Source organism: Aquarana catesbeiana, linkage group LG10, assembly GCF_042186555.1.
Source record: "Aquarana catesbeiana isolate 2022-GZ linkage group LG10, ASM4218655v1, whole genome shotgun sequence".
NCBI lineage: Eukaryota > Metazoa > Chordata > Amphibia > Anura > Ranidae > Aquarana > Aquarana catesbeiana.
Window position 1 is genome coordinate 45120665 of NC_133333.1, and position 24091 is coordinate 45144755.

Sequence of the window (24091 nt, forward strand, 5' to 3'; positions counted from 1 at the left end):
CTACTGCTTTTTGGCCAACTTTAGGGTTTATTTTTAGGGATGTATTTATAGAAAATGTGCATAGTAATTCAGTGAAAGTCATAGGCGTGTGCAGGGGGTGTGCCCGGGCACATCCTAATCCCCCCCCCTGCGCCAGTAGTATAGGCTGGCTGCATCTGTCATGTCTGGGTGACTCTGAGATCCTGTCAAAGCCCAGCCTGCACATCCCCTCCTCGCTCAACCACTCGTATAAAGAGAGGAGAATGCCTCGGTCAGCTCCTCCTCCCACTCCACTCACCCTGTACCTGCCCACTTTGTAAGCATTCCGAGCTAGCTCCAGTACATGGAGGGACCCAAGAAGCTGGACTGTGGCTCTCCAGCGGCTGTAGGGCTCTGAGATGAGAGAGTCCCTCTCTCTCACAGCCTAGTGACAGCGCTCACAGTCCCCCCCACAGATGGGAGAGGAGACAGAGAGCTAGTTCTGCTCCTCCCACCCTCTCCTCCTATGTCTGCCCTGTCCACACTCTCCAGCAGTGAGTGTTGTGCCTTAGAGAAGGGGATGTGGGGGCGGGAAGTTTGAAGCCAGAAGAGGAAAGATGCAGCATCCATCCACTCCCTTCCTCCTCTCTCCTGCCTCCCAGTGAGTACTCTGATGTAAAATGGACTCTGCTGACTTCTTTCTTTCCTTTCTTTCTTTCCTTCTTTCTAGTATGGTCACTGTCAGCGGCTATAACTGCCAGCAGTGATCATTATATTCTGATGGCGGGGAAACCCCCCGTTGTGCGAATACAATAGCAGAGCAGGTGGGATTCCCCCATCAACACTAACTGATGATCGGGGAAATCAAGTAATTTTCTTTCCTTCTACCTGTGGTGGAAGAAAAGAAAATTGTATAATCCATCAGCTGCTTACAAGTGTGTGTGTATATGAATTTATATATACCGTATACTATACACACACGTGTGTTTAAGCTTTGAGGTGCACACCCTAATGCAATAGACTGCACACACATATGGTGAAAGTTTATTTACATTTAATTTGTGGAGAAAAACAAAGTTACTTTTCATTGATTGACTGGCTAGCTAAAGCTAAAATTCACTAGTGATCTCTGTTTATTTACTATGATATACAGTGCTGTGAAAAAGTATTTCCACATACATATACTAGGGCCATAGGCGTGCCGGGTGTGCCTGGGCACACCCTAATCCCCCGAGCAGTGTTTAGTCCCATGCCGTCTGTATCCTGAGATCTGCCTGGGCTGATGTGCAATGTGTACCCCGCACTGCCTGTGAGGCAGTATAACATTGCCGATATTGGGGCTCGTAAGATCCGCTTAGTGTGACACTGTCCCGTATAATAACTGCATGCAGAGAGAGACAGGACCTGTCAGAATTCATGTATGATGTCGGGGTGGGCGGGACTGAGCAGGTACCGAATACCAGCCAATGGGATGGGTCTGGCGGGGCCGCTACGTGTATGTAGCCCCGCCCCCTTTCTTAAGCTGCTCAATTATTAGCTGATGTTCAATAGCTGCTCGTTCCTGCTTGGATGTCACACAAGCACAGCGAGCAAAGTGAAGCCACCTCCCCCTCCAGTGTTTATGTGTACACAGGGGGAGGGGACCTGCTGTGCCTGTGCCACGCTGATCTGAGGTACTGAATGGGATGGGGGAGGGGGGTCTGTCTGTGCTGAAGGGGGGGTTTATGCTGAATGGGGGGGTCCATTTGTGCTGAAGGGGGGGTGTGCTTAATAGGGGTTCCATCTGTGCTAAAGGGGGGTTGTGCTGAATGGGGGGCTCCATCTGTGCTGAAGGGGGGGTGTGCTTAATGGAGGGGTCCATCTGTGCTAAGGGGGGGTCTGTCTGAATAGGGAGGTCTCTGCTGAATGGGGGGGGGTCTATGCTGAAGGGGAAGGTCTGTCTGTGCTGAGGGGGGCTGAATAATGTAAAGGGGTCCAATGGTGCACAGTGGGGTGTTTTTACATTTTAACGTAGGGGGGCTGCCAGATATAGGATCCGCCCGGGTGCCAAATGCTCTAGGTACGCCCCTGGAAACCCCCCCTCTCCTGTGTCAGTGCTTCCGACTAATGCCACCTGTCTATGCCAGTCGGTGCCGCCTGTCAGTTTGTGAGTGCCAATCAGTGCTTCCAATCAGTGCCACCTGTTAGTGCCAATGAGTGCCAGCGCCAATTAGTGCTTCCAATCAGTGCCACCTGTCAGTGCCAATGAGTGCCAGTCAGTGCTTCCAATTAGTGCCACCTGTCAGTGCCAATCAGTGCCATTGCCGCCTGGCAGTGCCAATTAGTGCTTCCAATCAGTGCCACCTGTCGGTGCCAATCAGTATCAGTGCCACCTGGCAGTGCCAATCAGTGCCAGTGCCGACTGTCAGTGCCAATTAGTGCTTCCAATCAGTGCCACCTGTTAGTGCCAATCAGTGTTACCTGTCAGTGCCAGTGCTGCCTGTTAGTGCCAATCAGTGCTTCCAATCAGTGCCACCTATCAGTGCCAGTCAGTTACACACCAGTGCAAATGAGTGCTGCTTATCAGTGCTGTAAATCAGTGCTGTTAATCAGTGCACTGAGTGCAGGGATGGGGGTGATGAACTCAGCAGCCAGGCACATTGTCCAAGGGTGTGCCGGCCTGGTGGGGCACAACTGAAATCTGTTGATGTTTATTAATGCCACATGCCGATTTTAGTATAATAGGTAATCACTACATTACTATTTACAATAAACTACTGGAGGTAAAATAAAAAAAGTATAATTGAAAGGCCAGCCGCTAAGCCCTCGTGATTAATATATGCAAAATAATTCTGCGCTGCTCACAAGAGAGACAGAAAAAAAGCAGCTAACACAACCAACAAAGTATATATGCAAGAAACAACAAAAAGTGTAGCGCTAAACCGTATTATAAATAACAATAAATTGGTAGGTATACAGTGAAGGGGATCACCTATGCAAAGACCTATTCATGGGTAGGAAGTCCTGATATAGGCGTTATAACTAAAGGTAACAATGGTTAGTCCCTAGGTAGACATATTGTAAACAGGTAAATCCAATGTCCCAAAAAGGCAGATCAGCTCACTACCACCGGAAGAAAAAAAGGCTTACCAGATGTGGTGGACCCGACAGGGCATACGCCGAATTGGGTCAGATAAGGCTTGGGTGGTAAGTGGCTGTGGATGTCTGTGATGTCGCGGATTGCTGGATTCCTCCAACTGGTACCCGGGTCCTGGAAGGTGTGAGGAGTCCCAAGAATGTAGATGATTCTGTGGATCCTAGGGGGGGGATGAGGTGTTCCGTGTATGGATCCCTTAAACCAGCATTCATGGGTTAGGTGATGGTGTTAATATGGAGAAAAGAAAGGAAGGGCCACATAGTGTAAATCCGAATATAAAATTTTAATAAAAACTGTAAGGAGATACACTCACGTATAAGTCCAAAGTGTAATACAGCGCTGTGACAAAGTGGCGACAATGGGGTCCTTCCCGACGCGTTTCATCCTAAAAAGACGTCATCTGGGGGGTTACCCCCACTGTAGCCACACTCATATATATAGGGGGTACTCCAATGATCATGGAAATCAGCTCCACATTGAAAAAACGGCACTTCCGGTATTGGCCCAAAATGGCCGACCGGCGTGCGTTCCAGACATGCGTTCCACACCTCACTTCCGGGTTAGGAGGTGAACCGGAAGTGGGGGAGCGATCTGAAACGAAAAAGAAACTATATGCCAGACAGAGTCTGACAGAAAACCTTTAACTGGTGCACAGTAAATACGTGCAGCGAAGTGGTTGTGGATCGGGAAAGCTCCCGATACTGCGCATTACGCAATATGTGTGCGCAGGGAGAGGAGGTGTCTCCAGTATGTCAACAGGAAGTGACGTGGGTGGGACGGTGAGCGCCGCAAAGGCACTGTGATTGGCCATGCGCAGTGAGGGGAAAAAGATACTTGAGATGAGAAGCCGTGGGTGGGACGGTGAGCGCCGCATAGGCACTGTGGTCGGCCATGCGCAGTGAGGGAACGATACTTGGAACGAGATGCCGCTGTCGGCGGACTTGTGACATGCGCAGTGAGAACTGAAAGGGTGCTAAGGGAATATAAGCAGACATGAAAGCAGTGCAGAGACTGCCTGGTGATGTATCTATATGGTGAGGATGTGGAGCCTAAACACAAGTGCATAGATGAGCTGCACGGAGGGGCATAAAAACATAAAAATGTGAATCTCGCGCCAGATAAACACACTGAAGAATCAATAAAAATAAAAATGAAAATACAAAAAAGCCAGTGTAAAAAAGGGGGGATAGTGGAGCGGGCTTCCATGAAACAGTATATAAGACAATGTGCCCCTATGCATAGATACAAGAGGCCAATACATAAATGTACAAAATAATGTGGACATACATGTAAGGCACTTCCTATGACAATAAAATAAAATAAAATGCACACTTAAGTGCCACATAGGTATATATGAGACATAGAAACAAATTAAAATGTGTATGAATAAGCAAAAAAGCAAAAAATCGGAAGCAAAACACGGAACCCCAAAAAAAGAAAGCAAATCGCGGAACCCCAAAATGGGGTGAAGATGGAGGGAGAGAGTTTGTTGTTTAGAGGTGGATGTCAGGCTCTATTAATGAAAGCGTTGACATCCAACTCCACATTGATACCTAACGGGAAAAGGGTACGGAGCTCATGGATCCAAAAAGTCTCCAATCGTGATACGCCTCTGGTCATGGCTCCGCCCCTCCATGGGGGAACATATCGGTCTATCACTGTAAATTGTGTACCCGCAAACACCCGATTATGATGTAACTTATAATGTCGGGGAACTGTATGCTTAGTATCGCCGCTCTTAATCAAAGCAATGTGCTCCGCTACTCTTATGGAAAAAGAGCGAATAGTGCGGCCTACATATTGCTTGCCACAATGGCATGTGATTAAGTAAACGATGTGGCTAGTGGTGCAAGTACAAAATCATTTGATGGAATATCGTCTCTGTGTAACTGTTGAAATAAACGATGTAGTTTTCCTTCCTATACCAGAATTGTGACGACATACTATACATCTTCTACATGAGTAGAAACCCTCCATTTCGTGAAAAAGAGGTTGGTGTACAGGGGGATTGATGATGTTAGGGGCAATTTTACTTTGCAAGGTAGGGGCACCCCTAAAAATGACTTTAGCCCTGTCAGGCAAGACAGTGTTCAAAACTCGGTCATTCCTGAGGATGTCCCAATGTTTGGACATGATAGCTTTGACATGTTTGTATTGATTAGAAAAAGCGGTGAGGAGGGACCACTTAAAAATCTCACCTCGCTCTTTCTTAGGCTTCTCAACAAGAAGTGACTCCCTATTAGTCTCTAGGGCACGTTGAAACTCCCAATCGACAATTTGGGGGTCATAGTTCTTATCAAACAATTTCGCCTTCAAAAGGGCAGATTGTGTTTTGAAGGCCTCAGTGCTGGAACAATTTCTTCGTAGTCTGAGAAATTGGCTTTTCGGAACTGAATCTAACCAGGACCGGTGATGGCAACTGTCTGGGGGAATGAAACTGTTCCGGTCCGTGGTTTTAAAATGCGTCTGAAAATGAAAAAGACCGTTACGGATCTCAATGTCTAGATCCAAAAAGTTAATTTTTTGTTTACTTGCTGTATATGTCAGGGAGATGCCCCGATCGTTAGTGTTTAGATGTTCGAAAAATTGATCCAACGATTCGGCACTACCCTTCCATAGGAGGAGGATGTCGTCAATGTACCGCGCCCACATGGTTAGGGAGGGATCCCTGTTGGCATAGACGACATCCTCCTCCCATTTGGCCATAAACAAATTGGCGAGGCTAGGGTCAAATTTAGCGCCCATAGCCACGCCACGCAGCTGATGGTAATATTGCTGGTCAAACCAGAAGTAACTTCGCTTCATAGCGAACTCCAAAAGTTCCATAATGAAAGAGCACTGGAAGGATGCAATACTAGGCTCTCTCAAGGAAGTACCGAACAGCCTCCAAGCCCTTATCTTGAGGTATGCAAGTATACAGGGAGGCCACATCAGCTGTGGCAATGATGTGATCACCCTGTAGTTCTAAATTTTCAAGCATGCGTATAGTGGCCCCTGTGTCCTTCAGGTAGGAGGGCATACGCCTAACAAGTGGCTGTAAATAAAAGTCAATGTACCGGCCTATGCGTGAAGTGACAGAGTCTATGCCACTCACGATAGGCCGGCCTGGGGGTTGAACGGGGTTTTTGTGTACCTTTGGTAGGTAATATATAGTTGGAACCCTGGGTGCCAAGGGCACCAAAAACTCTCTCTCCTTTCTATTTAGGATTCCTTGTTCATAGCCCTTCTTGACGATGGCAGACAGCTCTCTTTTGAAGCGGTTGGTGGGGTTGTCGGGCATTATTTTATATGTATCAGGTTCATTGAGAATCCTGTACATTTCAGTTATGTAGTCTTTCTTGTCTAAGACCACAATGCCACCCCCCTTGTCCGCTGGACGAATCACAAGGTCTTTCTGTGAGCATAGGGACTTCAAGCCAGTATTGGACAAGGAGTGGTGGAATGTGCGTTTATCCGGAAGTTCGGATAGATCTTTAAGGACTAAGTCCCTAAACAAACTAATGGCAGGTGCCATGGGGACTGGAGGAATGAATAGTGAGGGGTTCGACAGGCCAGAATGAACTGTACCCGCTGTGGCGCACCTCTCATTTCTGACAGGATTGGAAATGAGATAGCGTTGGATATGTAACTTCCGTATGAATTTGGGAACACCTCATCCCCCCCCTAGGATCCACAGAATCAGCTACATTCTTGGGACTCCTCACACCTTCCAGGACCCGGGTACCAGTTGGAGGAATCCAGCAATCCGCGACATCACAGACATCCACAGCCACTTACCACCCAAGCCTTATCTGACCCAATTCGGCGTATGCCCTGTCGGGTCCACCACATCTGGTAAGCCTTTTTTTCTTCCGGTGGTAGTGAGCTGATCTGCCTTTTTGGGACATTGGATTTACCTGTTTACAATATGTCTACCTAGGGACTAACCATTGTTACCTTTAGTTACAACGCCTATATCAGGACTTCCTACCCATGAATAGGTCTTTGCATAGGTGATCCCCTTCACTGTATACCTACCAATTTATTGTTATTTATGATACGGTTTAGCGCTACACTTTTTGTTGTTTCAGCCGCTAAGCACTATTAGGTGTTCCCACACAACAACAACAAAAAAAAAAAAAAAAGTGCAGCACTAACTTACTGATCAATAACTTAACAATAATGGTGGAACCCTCTAATGTATGGAAATCTCAATAAACTTCAATATTATCACAATACCGATCTCTGTGATATGCAACTTCACATAATACACATCAAGCTGAAAATAAGACATACTGTATAAAAATAAACTTAGCAGGGATGGTGGATACTCCTCCTACAGATATTTACCATACAGATTAATCTCAAGTGAAACAACTTTTTAGTTGGTAGGTTCCCACCATTATAGCACTTTGGATTTTTTTTTTTTTTTTTTTAGATCGTTACATTAAATTTTAGATGTTTTAGTTACTATTATAATGTGAATTTTTGCATTGAAGGTAATTTTCCAACACCCATATCTTTATGGACCTTGCTTTGTGCACTGGTGCGCAGTCATGTTGGAACAGGAAGGGACCATCCCCAAACTATTCCCACAAAGTTGGGACTGGGAGCATAAAATTGTCCAAAATGTCTTGTTATGCTGATACCTTAAGAGTTCCCTTCACTGGAACTAAGGGGCCAAGCCCAACCCCTGAAAAACAACCCCACACCATAATCCCCCCTCCACCAATGATTTGGACCAGTGCACAGAGCAAGGTCCATAAAGACATGGATGAGCGAGTTTGGGGTGGAGGAACTTGACTGGCCTGCACAGAGTCCTGACCTCAATCCGATAGAACACCTTTGGGATGAATTAGAGCGGAGAATGCGAGCCAGACCTTATCATCCAACATCAGTACCTGACCTCACAAATGCCCTTCTGGAAGAATGGTCCAACATTCCCATAGACACACTCCTAAACCTTGTGGACAGCCTTCCCAGAAGAGTTGAAGCTGTTATAGCTGCAAAGGGTGGGCCAACTCAATATTGAACCCTACGGACTAATATTGGGATGTCATAAAGTTCATGTGCGTGTAAAGGCAGGTGTCCCAATACTTTTGTCTGCTTGAGCTTTGGGGTGCACACCCTAATGCAATTGGCTGCGCACGCCTATGACTAGGGCCAATGTAAACATGATCCAATTAACCTACCAGCATGTCTTTGGAGTAACTGGAGAAAACCCACACAGGCACAGGAAGATCATGCAAACTCCAGGCAGGTAGTGCCGTGGCTGGGATTCGAACCGATGACCTTACTGCCGCTAGGTGGAAGTGATATATATATCTATCTATATATACACACATATACATACAGTGCTTTGAAAACGTAATTCTCCCCCTTTGCTAAATCATGAATGAACTGTGATTAACCACATTTTTTGGAACGTGGAGGTAAATTTCCCTTGCCACACGCAGGCCCGATTTTTTTTTTTTTTTTTTTTGTAAATTGTTTGTATTTCATGAAACACAATATAAAAACATACCAGTATAAAACTACAAAAGGCATAGCAAAAGAACAAAACAGCAAGAAAAAAAAAAAAAAAGAGGGTGTGTTTCATAGCTATTTAGTGCAGTAACCACTTGCCCAATACTACAGGAGAATGTCTGCTAATGCGGTCTCACCCCTACCCAATCCTCCCACCAGGAGAAACTGAAGTCTTTAAGCATATGAAAAAAAAAATCCACCAAGAAGATCCTTACATTAACCTTGAGTTAGCCAGTACTGCTCCAGCACTCCAGAAACATTTTATTTCCAGCTCTGTAGTACATGCCAGGGTCAGTGGCTGTACCTGTTTATGCAGTTAGTCCGATACTGCGCCAACAGGTGCCATCCACCGCCCCCCTCCCAGACCTTGTCAAACTTGGCCAAAGCCCCCCTGCTCAGATAAGTAGCTTTGTAAAATGGTACTGCTTTGTTGACCAGAGATTTCCAGGCCTCCAAAGTTGGGGTAGACAAACTCTTCCACGATAGGATAATTTGTTTTTTAGCATAAACACCCAGGCTTGATTACTGTCAGACCTGTTGCATCAAGAAATCACTTAGACCCCTTTCACACTGAGGCGCTTTGCAGGCACTATAGCGTTAAAAATAGCGCCTGCAAAGCGCCCTGAAATAGCGGCTCCATTCACTCCAGTGTGAAAGCCTGAGGGCTTTCACACTGGAGCGGTGCGCTGGCAGGGCGTCAGAAAAATTCCTGCTAGTAACTTCTTTGGAACGCATTAGGAGCGGTGAACTCACTGCTCCTAAAGTGTCCTTGCCCATTGAAATAAATGGGCAGCGCCGCTGTAGCAGCGCTTTGCAGGCGGTTTTAACCCTTTTTCAAATAGCGCCGCAAACACAACGGTAAAGTGTGCTAAAAATAGCTGCATTTTACCGCCGACGCCCGAGGCAGCTCAGTGTAAAAGGGCTCTTAAATAGAAGCTGTCTGACAAAGTGAAGCATGCTAAAAGATCTAAAAAAGCAACGCATAATTCCACAATCAGGAAATTCAAGTACAGATGAGAACAGTGGCGGTGCGTCCATAAGGGCGCAGGAGAGCAGCTCCCCCTCTTCTGTCACTCTCTAATCACCATAGGTAGATTTATGCAATGCATGAATCTATGGTCGCTGCTGACACCCCCTGTTCAGGTGTCCGGCCCCTTTTTGGTCACTGGGCACCTGAATTACAGCGGTGGGGGTGTTTTTTTGGAAGTACCTGATTAGAGCAGTAGACTCAAATAGGTGTCCAAAAAAGTGAGAAGCGGGTGCAACGCTGTGCGTTCCTTATCACTCAGCTCAATGTTAGCAAAGCCAAAGGAATTCGCCTAGCTAATATTGACCTGCCTTTCAGCCAATCAGGTTTCCGGGTCTGTTACCAGTCGCCTCATTGGCTGCAACGTCAGGTGCTGTGATTGGACGCCTACCAGGCGTCCAATCATAGGAGAGGACGGGAGGAGAGGAGGACGGGAGGAGACACATGGAGGGGAGAAGACGCATGGAGGGGTGAAGATGCATGGAAGACACCGCTCGCTGTCACCCGCTGCCTTACAGAGACAGGGTAAGTGCCGGGCAGATGGTGAGCGGGGATCACAGGGGCAGCATTGGATGGCACAGTGGCACCATTTGATGGCACACAATGGCAGCATTTGATGGCACACAATGGCAGCATTTGATGGCACAGTGGCAGCATTGGATGGCACAGTGGCAGCGTTTGATGGGCACAGTGGCTGCAATTTATGAGCACAGTGGCTGCATTTGATGGCACAGTGGCACCGTTTGATGGGCACAGTTACAGTGGCTGAAATTGATGGGCACAGTGGCTGCGTTTGATGGCACAGTGGCTGCATTTGATGGCACAGCGAGGCTGCAATTGATGTTTGTTTTTTAGAATCTTTCAATTTGTTTGCGCCCCCCCAAAAAATTTTGAACACCAGCCGCCACTGGATGAGAAACAAAGTAATTGGCATGCATCTGTCTGGAAAGGGTTACAACGCCATTTCTAAGGCTTAGGGACACCAGTGAACAACGGAGAGAGCCATTATCCACAAATGGAGAAAACTTAGAACAGTGGTAAACTTTCCCAGGAGTGGCTGGCCTACCAAAATTACTCCAAGGGCAGAACAACGACTCATGCAGTAGGTCATAAAAGAATAACATTTAAATAACTGCATTCCTCACTGCAGGTCAGTGTTAATGATTCAACAATAAAAAAGAGACTGGGCAAAAATGGCATCCATGGGAGAGTTTCGCGTAAAAAGCCACAACTGACCAAAAAGAACACAAAGGCTTGTCTCTCATTTGCCAAAAAACACCTTAGGCCCCTTTCACACGATCGGACCGTTCAGGTCTGCCTGTCAGTTTTGACGGCGGACCTGAACGGGCGCTCCACGTTAGTCTATGGAGCGTCGGATGCCAGCGGAGACATGTCCGCTGACATCCGACCCCGTCCGATCCGCTAAAAGCAGACGGACGGCTCTACGTCCAGGTCCATCGCTGGCAGATCGGATCGGGTGAGATCTGATGAAAACAGACATGCTGTCCGTTTTTATCCGATCCCTCCATTGGCAGCAGTGGTGCCTGACAAGCCCCTCCCCGCTCAGTGAGCAGAGAGGGACCTGTCATTCGCCGGCTCAGCAGAGATCAACGGACAGATCTCCCGCTAAGCCGGCGGACCGAGGCGGGCTCCGTAGAAACGGAGTCCGCCTCGTGTGAAAGGGGCCTTATCCCCAAGACTTTTGGGCAATTATTCTGTGGACTGATGAGACAAAAGTTGATCTTTTTTGGAAGGTGTGCGTCTTGTTACATCTGGCATAAAACTAGCACAGCATTTCATAAAAAGGACATCATACCAACAATCACACATGGTGGTGGTGGTGATGGTCTGGGGCTGCTTTACATCTTTAGGACCTAGACGACTTGCCATAATTGATGGAACCATGAATTCTGCATTCTACCAGAAAATCCTGAAGGAGAATTTCAGTTCCTGACCTCAAGCTCAAGCGCACTTGGTTCATGCAGCAGGAAAATGATCCGAAACACACCAGCAAATCCACCTCTGAATGGCTCAACAAAGATAAATTGAGGTTTTGGAGTGGCCTATTAAAATCCAGACTTAAATCTGACTAAGATGCTGTGGCATGACCTTAAACAGGCAATTCATGCTCAAAAACCCTCCAGTGTGGCTGAATTAAAACAATTCTGCAAAGAAGAGTGGACCAAAATTCCTCCACAGCGATGTGAAAGACTCATTGCCAGTTATCCCAAACACTTGATTCCAGTTGAGTTGAGTAGGGGTACTGGGATCTGGGGACCCCCTTGTTAAAGGTTGCTTCCCGATTCCAATAAACCCTCTGCCCGCAGACCCTGACAACCATTGGCCTGGGTTATGGGGAAGAGGCCCTTGTCCCTATCAACATGGGGACAAGGTACTTTGAGGTGGGGGGTGGACTCATCCGTTGCACTCACTGTGCAGCGCGCAGTGCATTGTGGAGCGCTCTATGAGCAAACATCCCGCCGAACACCCTGCATATTCAGGTGTTCATCGTACAGGTGAACAGGCGATTATCGGGCCGAAATTTTGCTTCGCCCGAACCGTTGACCCAACTCTTTTTAAAAACTGCATTTTGTATTTACTCGGGTTATCTTTGTGTAATATTTAAAATTTTTGGATGATCTGAATCATTTAAGTGTGACAAAAAATCAGGAAGAGGGCAAATACATTTTCACATATATATGAATAAATATTATATATATATATATATATATATATATATATATATATATATATATATATATATATATATATATACATATATACATATATACAGTGGCTTGCGAAAGTATTCGGCCCCCTTGAACTTTTCAACCTTTTGCCACATTTCAGGCTTCAAACATAAAGATATAAAATTTTAATTTTTTGTGAAGAATCACCAACAAGTGGGACACAATTGTGAAGTGGAACGAAATCTATTGGATATTTTAAACATTTTTAGCAATTAAAAAACTGAAAAGTGGTGCATGCAAAATTATTCGGCCCCTTTACTTTCAGTGCAGCAAACTCACTCCAGAAGTTCAGCGAGGATCTCTGAATGATCCAATGTTGTCCTAAATGACCGATGGTGATAAATAGAATCCACCTGTGTGTAATCAAGTCTCTGTATAAATGCACCTGCTCTGTGATAGTCTCAGGGTTCTGTTGAAAGCGCAGAGAGCATCATGAAGACCAAGGAACACACCAGGCAGGTCCGTAATACTGTTGTGGAGAAGTTTAAAGCTGGATTTGGATACAAAAAGATTTCCCAAGCTTTAAACATCCCAAGGAGCACTGCAAGCGATCATTTTGAAATGGAAGGAGTATCAGACCACTGCAAATCTACCAAGACTTGGCTGTCCCTCTAAACTTTCAGCTCAGACAAGGAGAAGACTGATCAGAGATGCAGCCAAGAGGCCCATGATCACTCTGGATGAACTGCAGAGAACTACAGCTGAGGTGGGAGAGTCTGTCCACAGGACAACAATCAGTCGTACACTGCACAAATCTGGCCTTTATGGAAGAGTGGCAAGAAGAAAGCCATTTCTCAAAGATATCCATAAAAAGTCTCGTCTAAAGTTTGCCACAAGCCACCTGGGAGACACACCAAACATGTGGAAGAAGGTGCTCTGGTCCGATGAAACCAAAATCGAACTTTTTGGCCACAATGCAAAACGATATGTTTGGCGTAAAAGCAACACAGCTCATCACACTCAACACACCACCCCCACTGTCAAACATGGTGGTGGCAGCATCATGGTTTGGGCCTGCTTTTCTTCAGCAGGGACAGGGAAGATGGTTATAATTGAGGGGAAGATGGATGCAGCCAAATACAGGACCATTCTGGATGAAAACCTGTTGGAGTCTGCAAAAGACCTGAAACTGGGACGGAGATTTATCTTCCAACAAGACAATGATCCCAAACATAGAGCAAAATCTACAAAGGAATGGTTCACAAATAAACGTATCCAGGTGTTAGAATGGCCAAGTCAAAGTCCAGACCTGAATCCAATCGAGAATCTGTGGAAAGAGCTGAAAACTGCTGTTCACAAACGCTCTCCATCCAACCTCACTGAGCTTGAGCTGTTTTGCAAGGAAGAATGGGCAAGAATTTCAGTCTCTCGATGTGCAAAACTGATAGAGACATACCCCAAGCGACTTGCAGCTGTAATCGCAGCAAAAGGTGGCTCTACAAAGTATTAACGCAAGGGGGCCGAATAATTTTGCATGCTCCACTTTTCATTTTTTTATTAGTTAAAAAAGTTTCAAAAATCCAAAAGATTTCGTTCCACTTCACAAATGTGTCCCACTTGTTGGTGATTCTTCACAAAAAATAAAAAAATTTTATATCTTTATGTTTGAAGCCTGAAATGTGGCAAAGGTTGAAAAGTTCAAGGGGGCCGAATACTTTCGCAAGCCACTGTGTGTGTATATATATATATATATATATATATATATATATATATATATATATATATATATATATATATATATATATATAAATAAATAAATATTATATAGCACTTCCACCTAACGACAGTAGGGTCATCAGTTCGAATCCCAGCCATGCTCTCACCTGTATGGGTTTCCTCCATTTACTACAAAGAAATGCTGGTAGGTTAATTGTATCGTGTTTACATTGGCCTTAGTATATGTTTGATAAATGTGAGTTAGAGACCTTAGATGGTAAGCTCCTTGAGGGTAGGGACTGATGTGAATGTACAATATATTGTATATGTAAAGCACTGCGTAAATCGATGCCACTATATAAGTAACTGTAATAATAACTATATCTACAGTAAATCATAGGAAATCATATAAACAGAGTTCACTTGGTGAATTTTTAGTTTTGACCAACTAGTGGCCTAATGCGGTATTTTTCATTTTAAACTAATGAAAGCCATTCGACCAGCTCAAGAAATAGCCTAATAACATTTTGGTTTTGATGCCTCATTAGCATATAATAATATACTATACATGCATTTTCAACCGGTGAATTGCTATGCAAAGTTTTTTTATAAATAGATCACTTAGTGCAAGGCTGTGATATGTGTTAGCAATACATGATAGTTGAAGGGATACTGTATGTGTTGCTTACTTGTTCTCTAAGGTCCAATGCTCCAAGTTCCAGTGCTGAGTATTAAATGCCTAAAAGCAATCAAGAAACCATTTAAAGTGGTTGTAAATCCTTACGTATACCCAGTGAAATGACTGGCCTCAGGCGATACACAGAGATGAAATAAATCATCCTACTTAAGTTGTACCTGTTTATCTGCTGCTTTCTCTTCTCTCCATATGTTCAAGAATTTATAAAGCTCGTCTGAGCTGTCAGAAAAAAGGGGATGGAGAGCTGAAGTTACATTCCGCAGAGCTCAGTGAGGAGAGCTCTGAGAGCTGATTGGAGGGCAGGGACACACCCAGCTTCACACAGCACACAGGAACATAGCTGAGTCTGTCAATCAGCTGAAGGTCCCTCCCCTGTCACTATTTTTCTCTTAGTATTAGGAAAACTTTTCAGAAGTGATTCATACTGATAGAAGAGGAACAGAGCAATAGACAAAAATGACACTTAGTGCTCTGGTTTGAGACAAGTACACACTATAGAGGGATTTGCTTTGTTCATATTTCATGTCTGAGGTTTACAACCACTTTAAAGTAGTCCACAGAGCACCGGACTTCGAAAACTACAGCTCTTGGAGGAAATAAAACCTATATACTAATTTTGTATCAATGATTATCCTGACAATAAATTTGTTAGTACATGTGTGACTCACCGCTCACCACAAGGTTTACAGTGGCCTGTTGTAGGGAATCTGTGGTTTGGATCTGCACTGTATAATCACCAGTCAAGTCTTTACTGACTTCCTTGATCACTAAGGAGCCGTCAGGTTGCCCATGAGAGCCTTCAATGTATTTTGGCCCCTTAAACTCTTCCTGAGGAAAATAGTTCAGGATTTGGTCAGCAGCATCTGTGCTTTTGCCTCTATACCAAGTAGCAAATCGAATAGTTCCAGAAACGTCAGAGACTTTTAAGGTGACAGGATCTCCCTTCTTAGGGTGTTTTGGAATCACTTCAACTTTAATTCCAGAGGCCGAATGCATGCACACCGAAAGGGAAACTGAAATAGACAAAACACTTAGTAAGCTTTTTACGTTTCTATAGCAAACACATAAAAGGTCTATTTATAAAAAAAAAAAAAGGTCATTGTATGAATGTCTCAAGCATTTGCACAGCCATCATAAATAATCCACATAATTTGCCTAATACGATTATTTCCCATGATCATCATCTTCATCTAGTGGCCATAATGCAATATTTTTCCTGATTAAGGCGTTTCAGAAAAATCTAGCATTATGGCCACTAGAGGGAGCTGATGGTCATAGGAAATAAACATATTATGCAAGTTATAGGGAATATGCATGACGTCTGTGAGATTTGTTTGTAGATTAGTAGGAGTTGTCATTATGGGATCTATTTATAATGTGTCCAAATACATGGATAGAAATATGCCACAGGGAAATGTTATCTTTTAACTTAAAGTACAACTACAGGCAAAACCTTTTTCTTTAGTTTTGGATAAAGTGGAGAGGGATTAGAACCCCTTTCAGTTTGTATTGCTGTCTGTGTCCCCGATCTACCCAGATCTACCCTCTCTATTTGTTCTGAGTATCATTATAATTGAAAATGAGAGTAAAGGGGGGGCGCATGTGCGTAGTCTAGCGGAACGGTCATGCACAGCTAGAGCTCTGCCCGCCGAGAGAAAAAGCTGTTCTTTAAGGGGAAAAGGCAGGCTCCAAAGGCACCTAACAGGACCTGCTAATACCCAGGAACCGACAGGCATCGTTGGGACTGGAAAAATAGTACTGGGGGGAAACCATAGCAAAACAAAAAATCATAAAAGGACATAAAGGCGTGCACAGCTGCTAAAATGGCGCCGGCTCCCTCATCTTACACTGTCTCAGTATGCTCCCACAGGCAGAAACTTACCCAGTCAGACTCACCAGCTGAGTCAGAAATGGAATTAATCTCCTCACAGAACTACTCACAAGTATCTACAGCGTCCCCTGCAGTTACAGCAATTTGAAAGAATGCTCCATAAGGCATTAAAGTAGACCTCTGAGCAAATAACAAATAGTCTCACTAAAGAGATTAGAGAACTGGGCAAACGCACAGCTGCATTGGAGCTCAAAGTGGACGAAATAGAAATCAGTACACAAGACTATATGACTGAAATGTAAAATTTAAAAGAAGAGAATTTACTACTCCAAGATAAATTAGAGGATTATGAAAATAGGGCCAGGAGATCCAACCTGCGCATAAGGGGCCTCCCTGAATCGGTGACAGATTTACAATCTACAATCACAGCATTATTCCAGGAACTCCAACTGGTCATTCCTATCGAATGCCTGGAATTAGACAGAGTACACCGAGCCCTCACGGCTAAAAAATCTGATGGACCCCCAAGAGATATAATTGCAAAATTCCATTATTACAGGTCAAAGGAACAAATTCTGGCAGCTGCAAGAGATAAAAAAGATTTAACCTTCCAAGGACACAACTACCAGCTATTTGCTGACTTATCCCAGGTCACCATTGCTAAAAGGCGCTCAATAAAAACCCAGCTACTGGAGCTCCAACGTCATAACATAGCATACCAATGGGGTTTCCCCTTTTCTATCAGATTTACCTACCAGAGCACTAGATACTCGTGCAGAACTGCAAAAGAGCTACAATAGACCCTACTAAAACTGTACCTGATACACGATACAATAAGCACTTCTCTACAGCGCAGAAGAGCAGCCCCATCATCACCTACGGGTAACACCCTTCAAAGTGCAGGAAAGAATGAAAGCCACAATTCCCACAAAAGAATCCGATACGCCTCCACTCCTTTGGATCAGGAAGACTCAATGGACTGACGGACTTAACCTATTGTATTTTCATTCATATTCATTTATAGAATCGATCTTCTATAGGTTGTTCACATGTCAACATGTGACTTTTTCCTATTTTTCATAACCTGCGACAGGCTTATATTCCTATAATATATGTGCTACATTCCAGTTAAATCCCAGTTTGCTTGTTCCCTAAGGGTGCCTGGGAAATGTTTACTATTAATTTCAGCTCATGACCACAGTAATGGTTAGAATAGTAGCTTATTGCAAAAACACGGTATAGGAATCGGTCACTTTTGGGGTTTTCTGTGGACTGAAAATTCAACGACCTGTCCGTCTTCATCTTATAACCCTATTATCACCCTTAGTCACAATAAATGAATACATTTTTGGTTACATTATAACAGTCCTCAAATTTTTCACTCGCCTACTAGCATTTTGCGAGTGGAAAATTAGGTCTGGCGAGAAGCTGGGCTGCCTGGGAGCGGAGGGGGCGAGCACCACCATCAGGCGAGGATGAATGAGAGCCGTTCTCTCAGAGAAAAAGTGTGGAGAAACAGAGGGGGCAGCCGGTTTATTATAGCGGAAGAGAGCCATGGAGGAAGAGGAGATCTATCACAGAGCGGGGTTTGCACGCTGTAAGAGCTTTACATTACAGTTGGAGTCCGCACGCCGTCACACACAGCCCCGCCCTCCTGACCCCCGCACCTGCGCCAGGGCGCGTTCTGTCTGTCACAGGTGCAGGGTCAGAAGGGCAGGGCTGTGTGTGACGGTGCGCGGACTTCAATTGTAATGTAAAGCTGTTACAGCGTGCAAACCCCACTCTGTGATAGACAGATCTCCTCTTCCTCCACGGCTCTCTTCCGCAATAATGATCCAGGCCGCCCCCTCTTCACAGGTGAGGCTGCCCTGGTGACCCTGCAATGATGGACACAGGTGAGGCTGCATGATGGACACAGGTGAGGCTGCCCTGGTGACCCTGCAATGATGAACACAGGTGAGGCTGCCCTGGTGACCCTGCAACGATGGACACAGGTGAGGCTGCATGATGGACACAGGTGAGGCTGCATGGGTGAGGCTGCATGATGGACATGGGTGAGGCTGCAATGATGGACACGGGTGAGGCTGCAATGATGGACACGGGTGAGGCTGCAATGATGGACACGGGTGAGGCTGCAGTGATGGACACGGGTGAGGCTGCAGTGATGGACAAAGGTGAGGCTGCAATGATGGACAAAGGTGAGGCTGCAATGATAGACAAAGGTGAGGCTGCACTGGTGAAGCTGAAATGATGGACACAGGTGAGGCTGCAATGATGGACACAGGTGAGGCTGCTTTAGTGGGCACTGGGCACGCTGTGTTGATGGGCACGGGTGATAAAGTTGTTGTTAATATTTGTGTAACTTAATTCTGCATAAAACTATTAAGTGTCATTTCATGAGAATTTATGAGGGTGTGCATTGGGGTGGGATTAGGGGCGGGTCATGGTAGGGGTTGGGTGGGGCGACTGGTAACGAGTAACCCTTAAGGCCTGGCTAGTAGCTCAGGACTTGGAATTTTGAGCCCTGCATTATAACACCTTACATGTTGTCAATATATGACCATCAGATTATTAAAATAAGTTAAGAAAGGGGTAGTAAGTGCTAAATACGCAATTGCGATATTTATAAGCTACCTCATAGTTGTTTAGAGAATTTCTCTCTTAATATAGGTTGACCTTAGTTTTCAATTCCCACCCACACCATTAATATAACTGACCTCTTAATTGTTAAACCAGTTAAATCAACATGTTAGAAATCTGAGGTAAATACCCTGGAATGAATAACAGTAATTCATTAACTACCTGCAACCCAACATTATGTGCATCTTCTGAGAAGACATTCCATGTCACCCATTTATTTATATTTTATTACTCAATATAGAGCTTTATCAATTGTACCCTTGAATAAGTAAGTAATGTAGCTTTAATTTGATGTGTAATCAATAAACTTTTGACAAGGAAAATGAGAGTAAAAGAAAATCACAAATTTTGGGTTGTCCCCAGAAAAGTAATACAGTGGAAATCTTCCAATGGGGACACTAGTTCTGGTGACCTGGGGGGCTCCGAGGGATTCCTTAATTTGCAGGAATTTCCTCTCACTTCCTGTTTTAGGACAGTTGGTGAGGGTAAATCTCCCCAATAGGACAAAGAGGGCAAAGATAAACTGACAGGGGTTATGACCCTCCCTTACTTTATCCAAAATGAAAAAAAAAAAAAAGTTTTGCCTTTAGTTCTGTAACCACTTAAGACCACCCACCGCATATATACTGTGGCAGGGCAGCTCTATTGCGCAAAATGACGTACCTGTACGTCATTTCGTGTGATACTGTAGGCAGAGGCGGCTCTAGACTTTGTGAGGCCTTAGGCAAAACTTAGACATGAGGCCTCACTCACTCCCATAATGGGGAAAAAAAATTCAAGGGATGAAAATGAACTGTATTAGGAGTGTACAGTATAGGGGAGTGGACAGTACAGGGGGTAGGTGAGTGGGCATAATAAAGATATATTTTCCTCAAGCAGAGCTGCACAGGGAAGCTGCTCTCACAGATCCTACCTATCCTGGTAGGCTGTCACAAAGAGAGAAATAAAAGGAGGATGGGTGGAGAAGGAAGGAAGGAAAGCTGGAAGGAAAGAAAGAAAGAGAAAGAAAGCTGGAAGGAAAGAAAGAAAGAAGGAAAGAGAAAGAAGGAAAGAGAAAGAAAGATGGAAAGAGAAAGAAAGAAAGATGGAAGGAAAGAAAGAAAGATGGAAAGAAAGAAAGAAGGATGGAAGGAAAGAAAGAAAGAAGGATGGAAGGAAAGAAAGAAAGAAGGAAAGAAGGAAGGAAAGAAAGAAAGAAGGAAAGAAGGAAGGAAAGAAAGAAAGAAGGAAAGAAGGAAGGAAAGAAAGAAAGAAAGAAAGAAAGAAAGAAAGAAAGAAAGAAAGAAAGAAAGAAAGATAGACAGATGGAAGGAAAGAAAGAAAGATAGACAGATAGATAGATAGGAAGGAAAGAAAGAAAGAGAAGGGGGTGGAGACGAAAGGGAAGGAAGAGCATCCCCTACATCAGTGTACTCACTGGGAGGCAGGAGGGACCGGATGGATGGATGGATGGATGGATCAGACTCCTCTTGTCCTTTTCTCTTTGCTGGGCTTCAGCTTGAATCTTCCCGCCCACACATCCCCTTCTCTGAGGCAGAACAGAGAACACTGCCGAGGAGAGTGGGCGGGGCAGACACAGGAGGAGAGGGCGGGAGGAGGAGGAGCAGAAGCTCTCTCTCCTCTTCTGTCTGGCTGTGTGGGCAGCAGGGGGAGGGGGGAGATCTGTCAGAGCTCTACTGAGCGGCTCTCCCTGTCTGTCTGTGATCCGGAGCTCCGATCACAGGTCTCACTCGCAGCCCATATCTCTCCCTGTAGCAAAGTGAGGGGATACAGGACTGTGTGATGGCGGAGATCTCTGCTGCTGGAAGGGGCGGCTCTCTAATTAGGTAAGCTAGCCAGCTGTGCGAGGCCCCTATGACTGCGAGGCCTGAGGCCACCGCCTATTTCGCCTAATTAGAGAGCCGCCTCTGACTGTAGGCGCGTGCACATATCTTCTGTTCCTGCTAAGCAGGAACACTAATCTCTGTGCTCACCCAGTCAGCCCATCCCCCACACAGTTAGTAAGCACCTCCTAGGGACACACTTAACCCTTTGATCGCCCCTGAGGTTAACCCCTTCCCTGCCAGTGTCATTAGAACAGTGAGAACAAAATATTACAGCGCACACATGCAAAAAATAACATTTAAAGGTCTGCAAGGCTATTTAAAACACCTGAACATTTTTGAAAAATATGGGGATTTTGTATGGATATTGTATGGATTCTGACCAAATCTCTTTGGGCTGGAGCACCCCACTCCCCCTTCATTTCCTCTCATTAGTGTCCACCTGTGTTATAGGAGGAGTCCTTTATTTCTCCCATATAGAGGAGTGTATTTCTCCCATGGTTTAGAGAAGCAGAATCTTCCATTCTATGGATAGTGTAGGACCCACTTTGACGCAGTAAATGGGCTTAAGCACCATATAGCAATATAGTGTGACTAAATGCCCATATTTTTTGAAAATGTTCAGGTGTTTTAAATACCCTTGAAGGAGTTAAATGTCATTTTTTTCATGTGTGTGTTGTAATATTTTGTTCTGTTTTATGGTCTTATGGCTGCACCATCTTTAAACTTTAAAAAGCATTAATCTTTTAGGGTGTGCCCCCCAAATCTTTTGTTTGATTAGAACAGTGAGAGTGCATATTTTTAGCACCGATCGCTGTAATAATGTCACTGGTTCCAAAAAAGTGTCAGAAGTGTCAGTTAGGTGTCCGATTTGTCCACCACATTGTCGCAGCCACCTCTAAAAATCACTAATCACCGCCATAACTAATAAAATAAATAAATACATAAAAATGGCATAAAAATAGCCCACAGTTTGTACACGTTATAACTTTTGCGCAAACCAATTAATATACGCTTATTGGGATTTTTTTACCAAATTACCTAATTTGCAGGGATTTCCTCTCACTTCCTGTTTGGCTATGGGGCAGGAAGTAAAGATAAACCTCCCCAATGGGACACAGATGTCAAAAATAAACCTTACAGGGGTTATAACCCTTCCTTACTCTATCCAAAATGAAAAGAAAATGTTTTGGCTATAGTACTGCTTTGACACCTTTTATTATAAATATGCATATTATGATAAAAATATGATATATATTTTCTTAATAAATAATAATAACATTTTTTGACCACTAGGTGGAGGCCTCTGTGGCTGCATGGGGACTTAGGCTGGCCATGCACAAGTCTTTTTCTTTCGTTCAACCAACTGGAATGTTTGTGTGGATGGGGGATTTCTTCTGCTTAGTTATTATATTCTGACAGCGAGGAGATTTTCCTGCCATCAGAATACACACAACAGCACCACCGGTTATAGCAGTGCTCATCGAGAGAACATTTTCCACCAGGCAAGTCGATTGATAGATTGACTTGTGTACAACAAGCCTGCCCATACATGGATCAAAATTCAGCCAGCCCCTGCTCAACAGGCTTACATCTTGCCTGAAATTCAGGAAAAGGGAGTGAATGACACCCCCACCCCATTGTGGTCACAGACAGTAAAAATGACAGACCTCCTTTCCTTCTCTTCTAAGAACTTTAAAAATTAGAAGAAAAAAAAATTCCCTTACTTCCTGTTGGCATCATGTAGAAAATCTGAAAAAAGGCAAGTGTAAAAAAACGGCCAAAGTGTCTAGCCCTGCCCCCATTCTATCAAATAAAAAAGTTTTTGACCTTTATTCTTTATAAATCACTTTAAACAATTTTGATTGCTTCACATATTAGTGAGATACAAACAGGAGAAATGCTGTTTTATTTTTATGTTTTTGTAATGGGGGGTCTGTAAAACACTTGGGAGCGTTATGTCAACCGCTGCTAGGGATTTTTATTTTGCAGCTTAGCGTGGGGATTTGTTTTTTTAGGACAAATACTGCACCCCACTTATTTTTTATTGCATACAGAAATTATGTTTTATCATAAATGCAATAATATCTCAATTGAAAGACAAATTCAAAAGAATTTGGCTATTTGTGGTTTGGTTTTGCCACATTTTATTTATAATGCTTTACCAAAAAACATTTTTGGCCACTAGGCGGAGCAGAGGTCTATGTAGCTGACGGTGCAAGTGGAAATGCTGCAATTCAGTTGGACAAGTTAAAAACAAAAACAAAAATTGCTAATAAAATTCTACACCTGCCTGAAATTCTCCAGTTCAGACTATTGATTTACTGTTCCACTTAGGCTGGATAGCGACTAAAATTCAGCCTCGGCCTGTAAAGCATTCCAGACCAAACCAAACAATGTGCTTCTAAATGAAGCAATTAGCGATTTTAACATTTACATAAAATAAATAAATCTAAAGTGAAATCTTGGTTTACTTTTGCACCAAAGGACCCAGAGGTAGCAACTGAATGACCAGCATTCATGCTGTTGATTTTTTGCTTGCATGTTTTATTAGCTCAGAGCCCAGGAGAAAGGAAGATAGGGTTTCAAGATCCTCTAGTGCTAAAATTCCATCCATTCTACTCATATAGAAATAAATGTAGTCCCTCTTAAAGGCCAAGGGTGCCTTTTAACCAAGACCAGCAATTTATCCATGGGTGCCTTTAAGCTGAGACCAGCATTTCATCAATAGTTATGTAAGAGGGGCTTTCCAATTAGCTAGGTGCTGGTGGCAAAAGTGCAAGTGCCTGTCCCACTCCTCTCCTTGCTAGTTACCCTCCGCCGGAGGCTGTACCCTCTGCCATATTGTGCCCTACTCTATGCTTGAGGCCTCCACACTACATTCCTGGCTGTTGACCGTTAATTCACAGAGGAAGGTATGTCCACACATAAATGGGGTTACTGAAGTTTACTGGTAGTACTTGAAAATGGCATAAACAGTCACATCACATCTACATACTATCTGGGGTCATTTGACAGTACATTGTCAGTCACATTTAGTGGACGGTTCACAGTAGTCACATGTGAAA

At 44.3% G+C, this 24091-nt stretch overlaps 1 protein-coding gene across 3 annotated transcripts in view; it reads right to left on the reverse strand.

Moving 5' to 3' along the window:
- The window catches only part of LOC141110646 (cell adhesion molecule CEACAM8-like), a 112427-nt gene that overhangs the window by 14283 nt on the left and 74053 nt on the right, over nt 1-24091 (reverse strand). For 2 of the 3 annotated variants that reach the window (XM_073602113.1, XM_073602114.1), the window contains exon 3: nt 15398-15742. The exons of the other annotated variant lie outside the window; for it this stretch is intronic. In XM_073602113.1, the coding sequence (XP_073458214.1) occupies nt 15398-15742 (345 nt within the window). The remainder of the gene's footprint in view (nt 1-15397; nt 15743-24091) is intronic. 3 annotated transcript variants of the gene reach the window in all.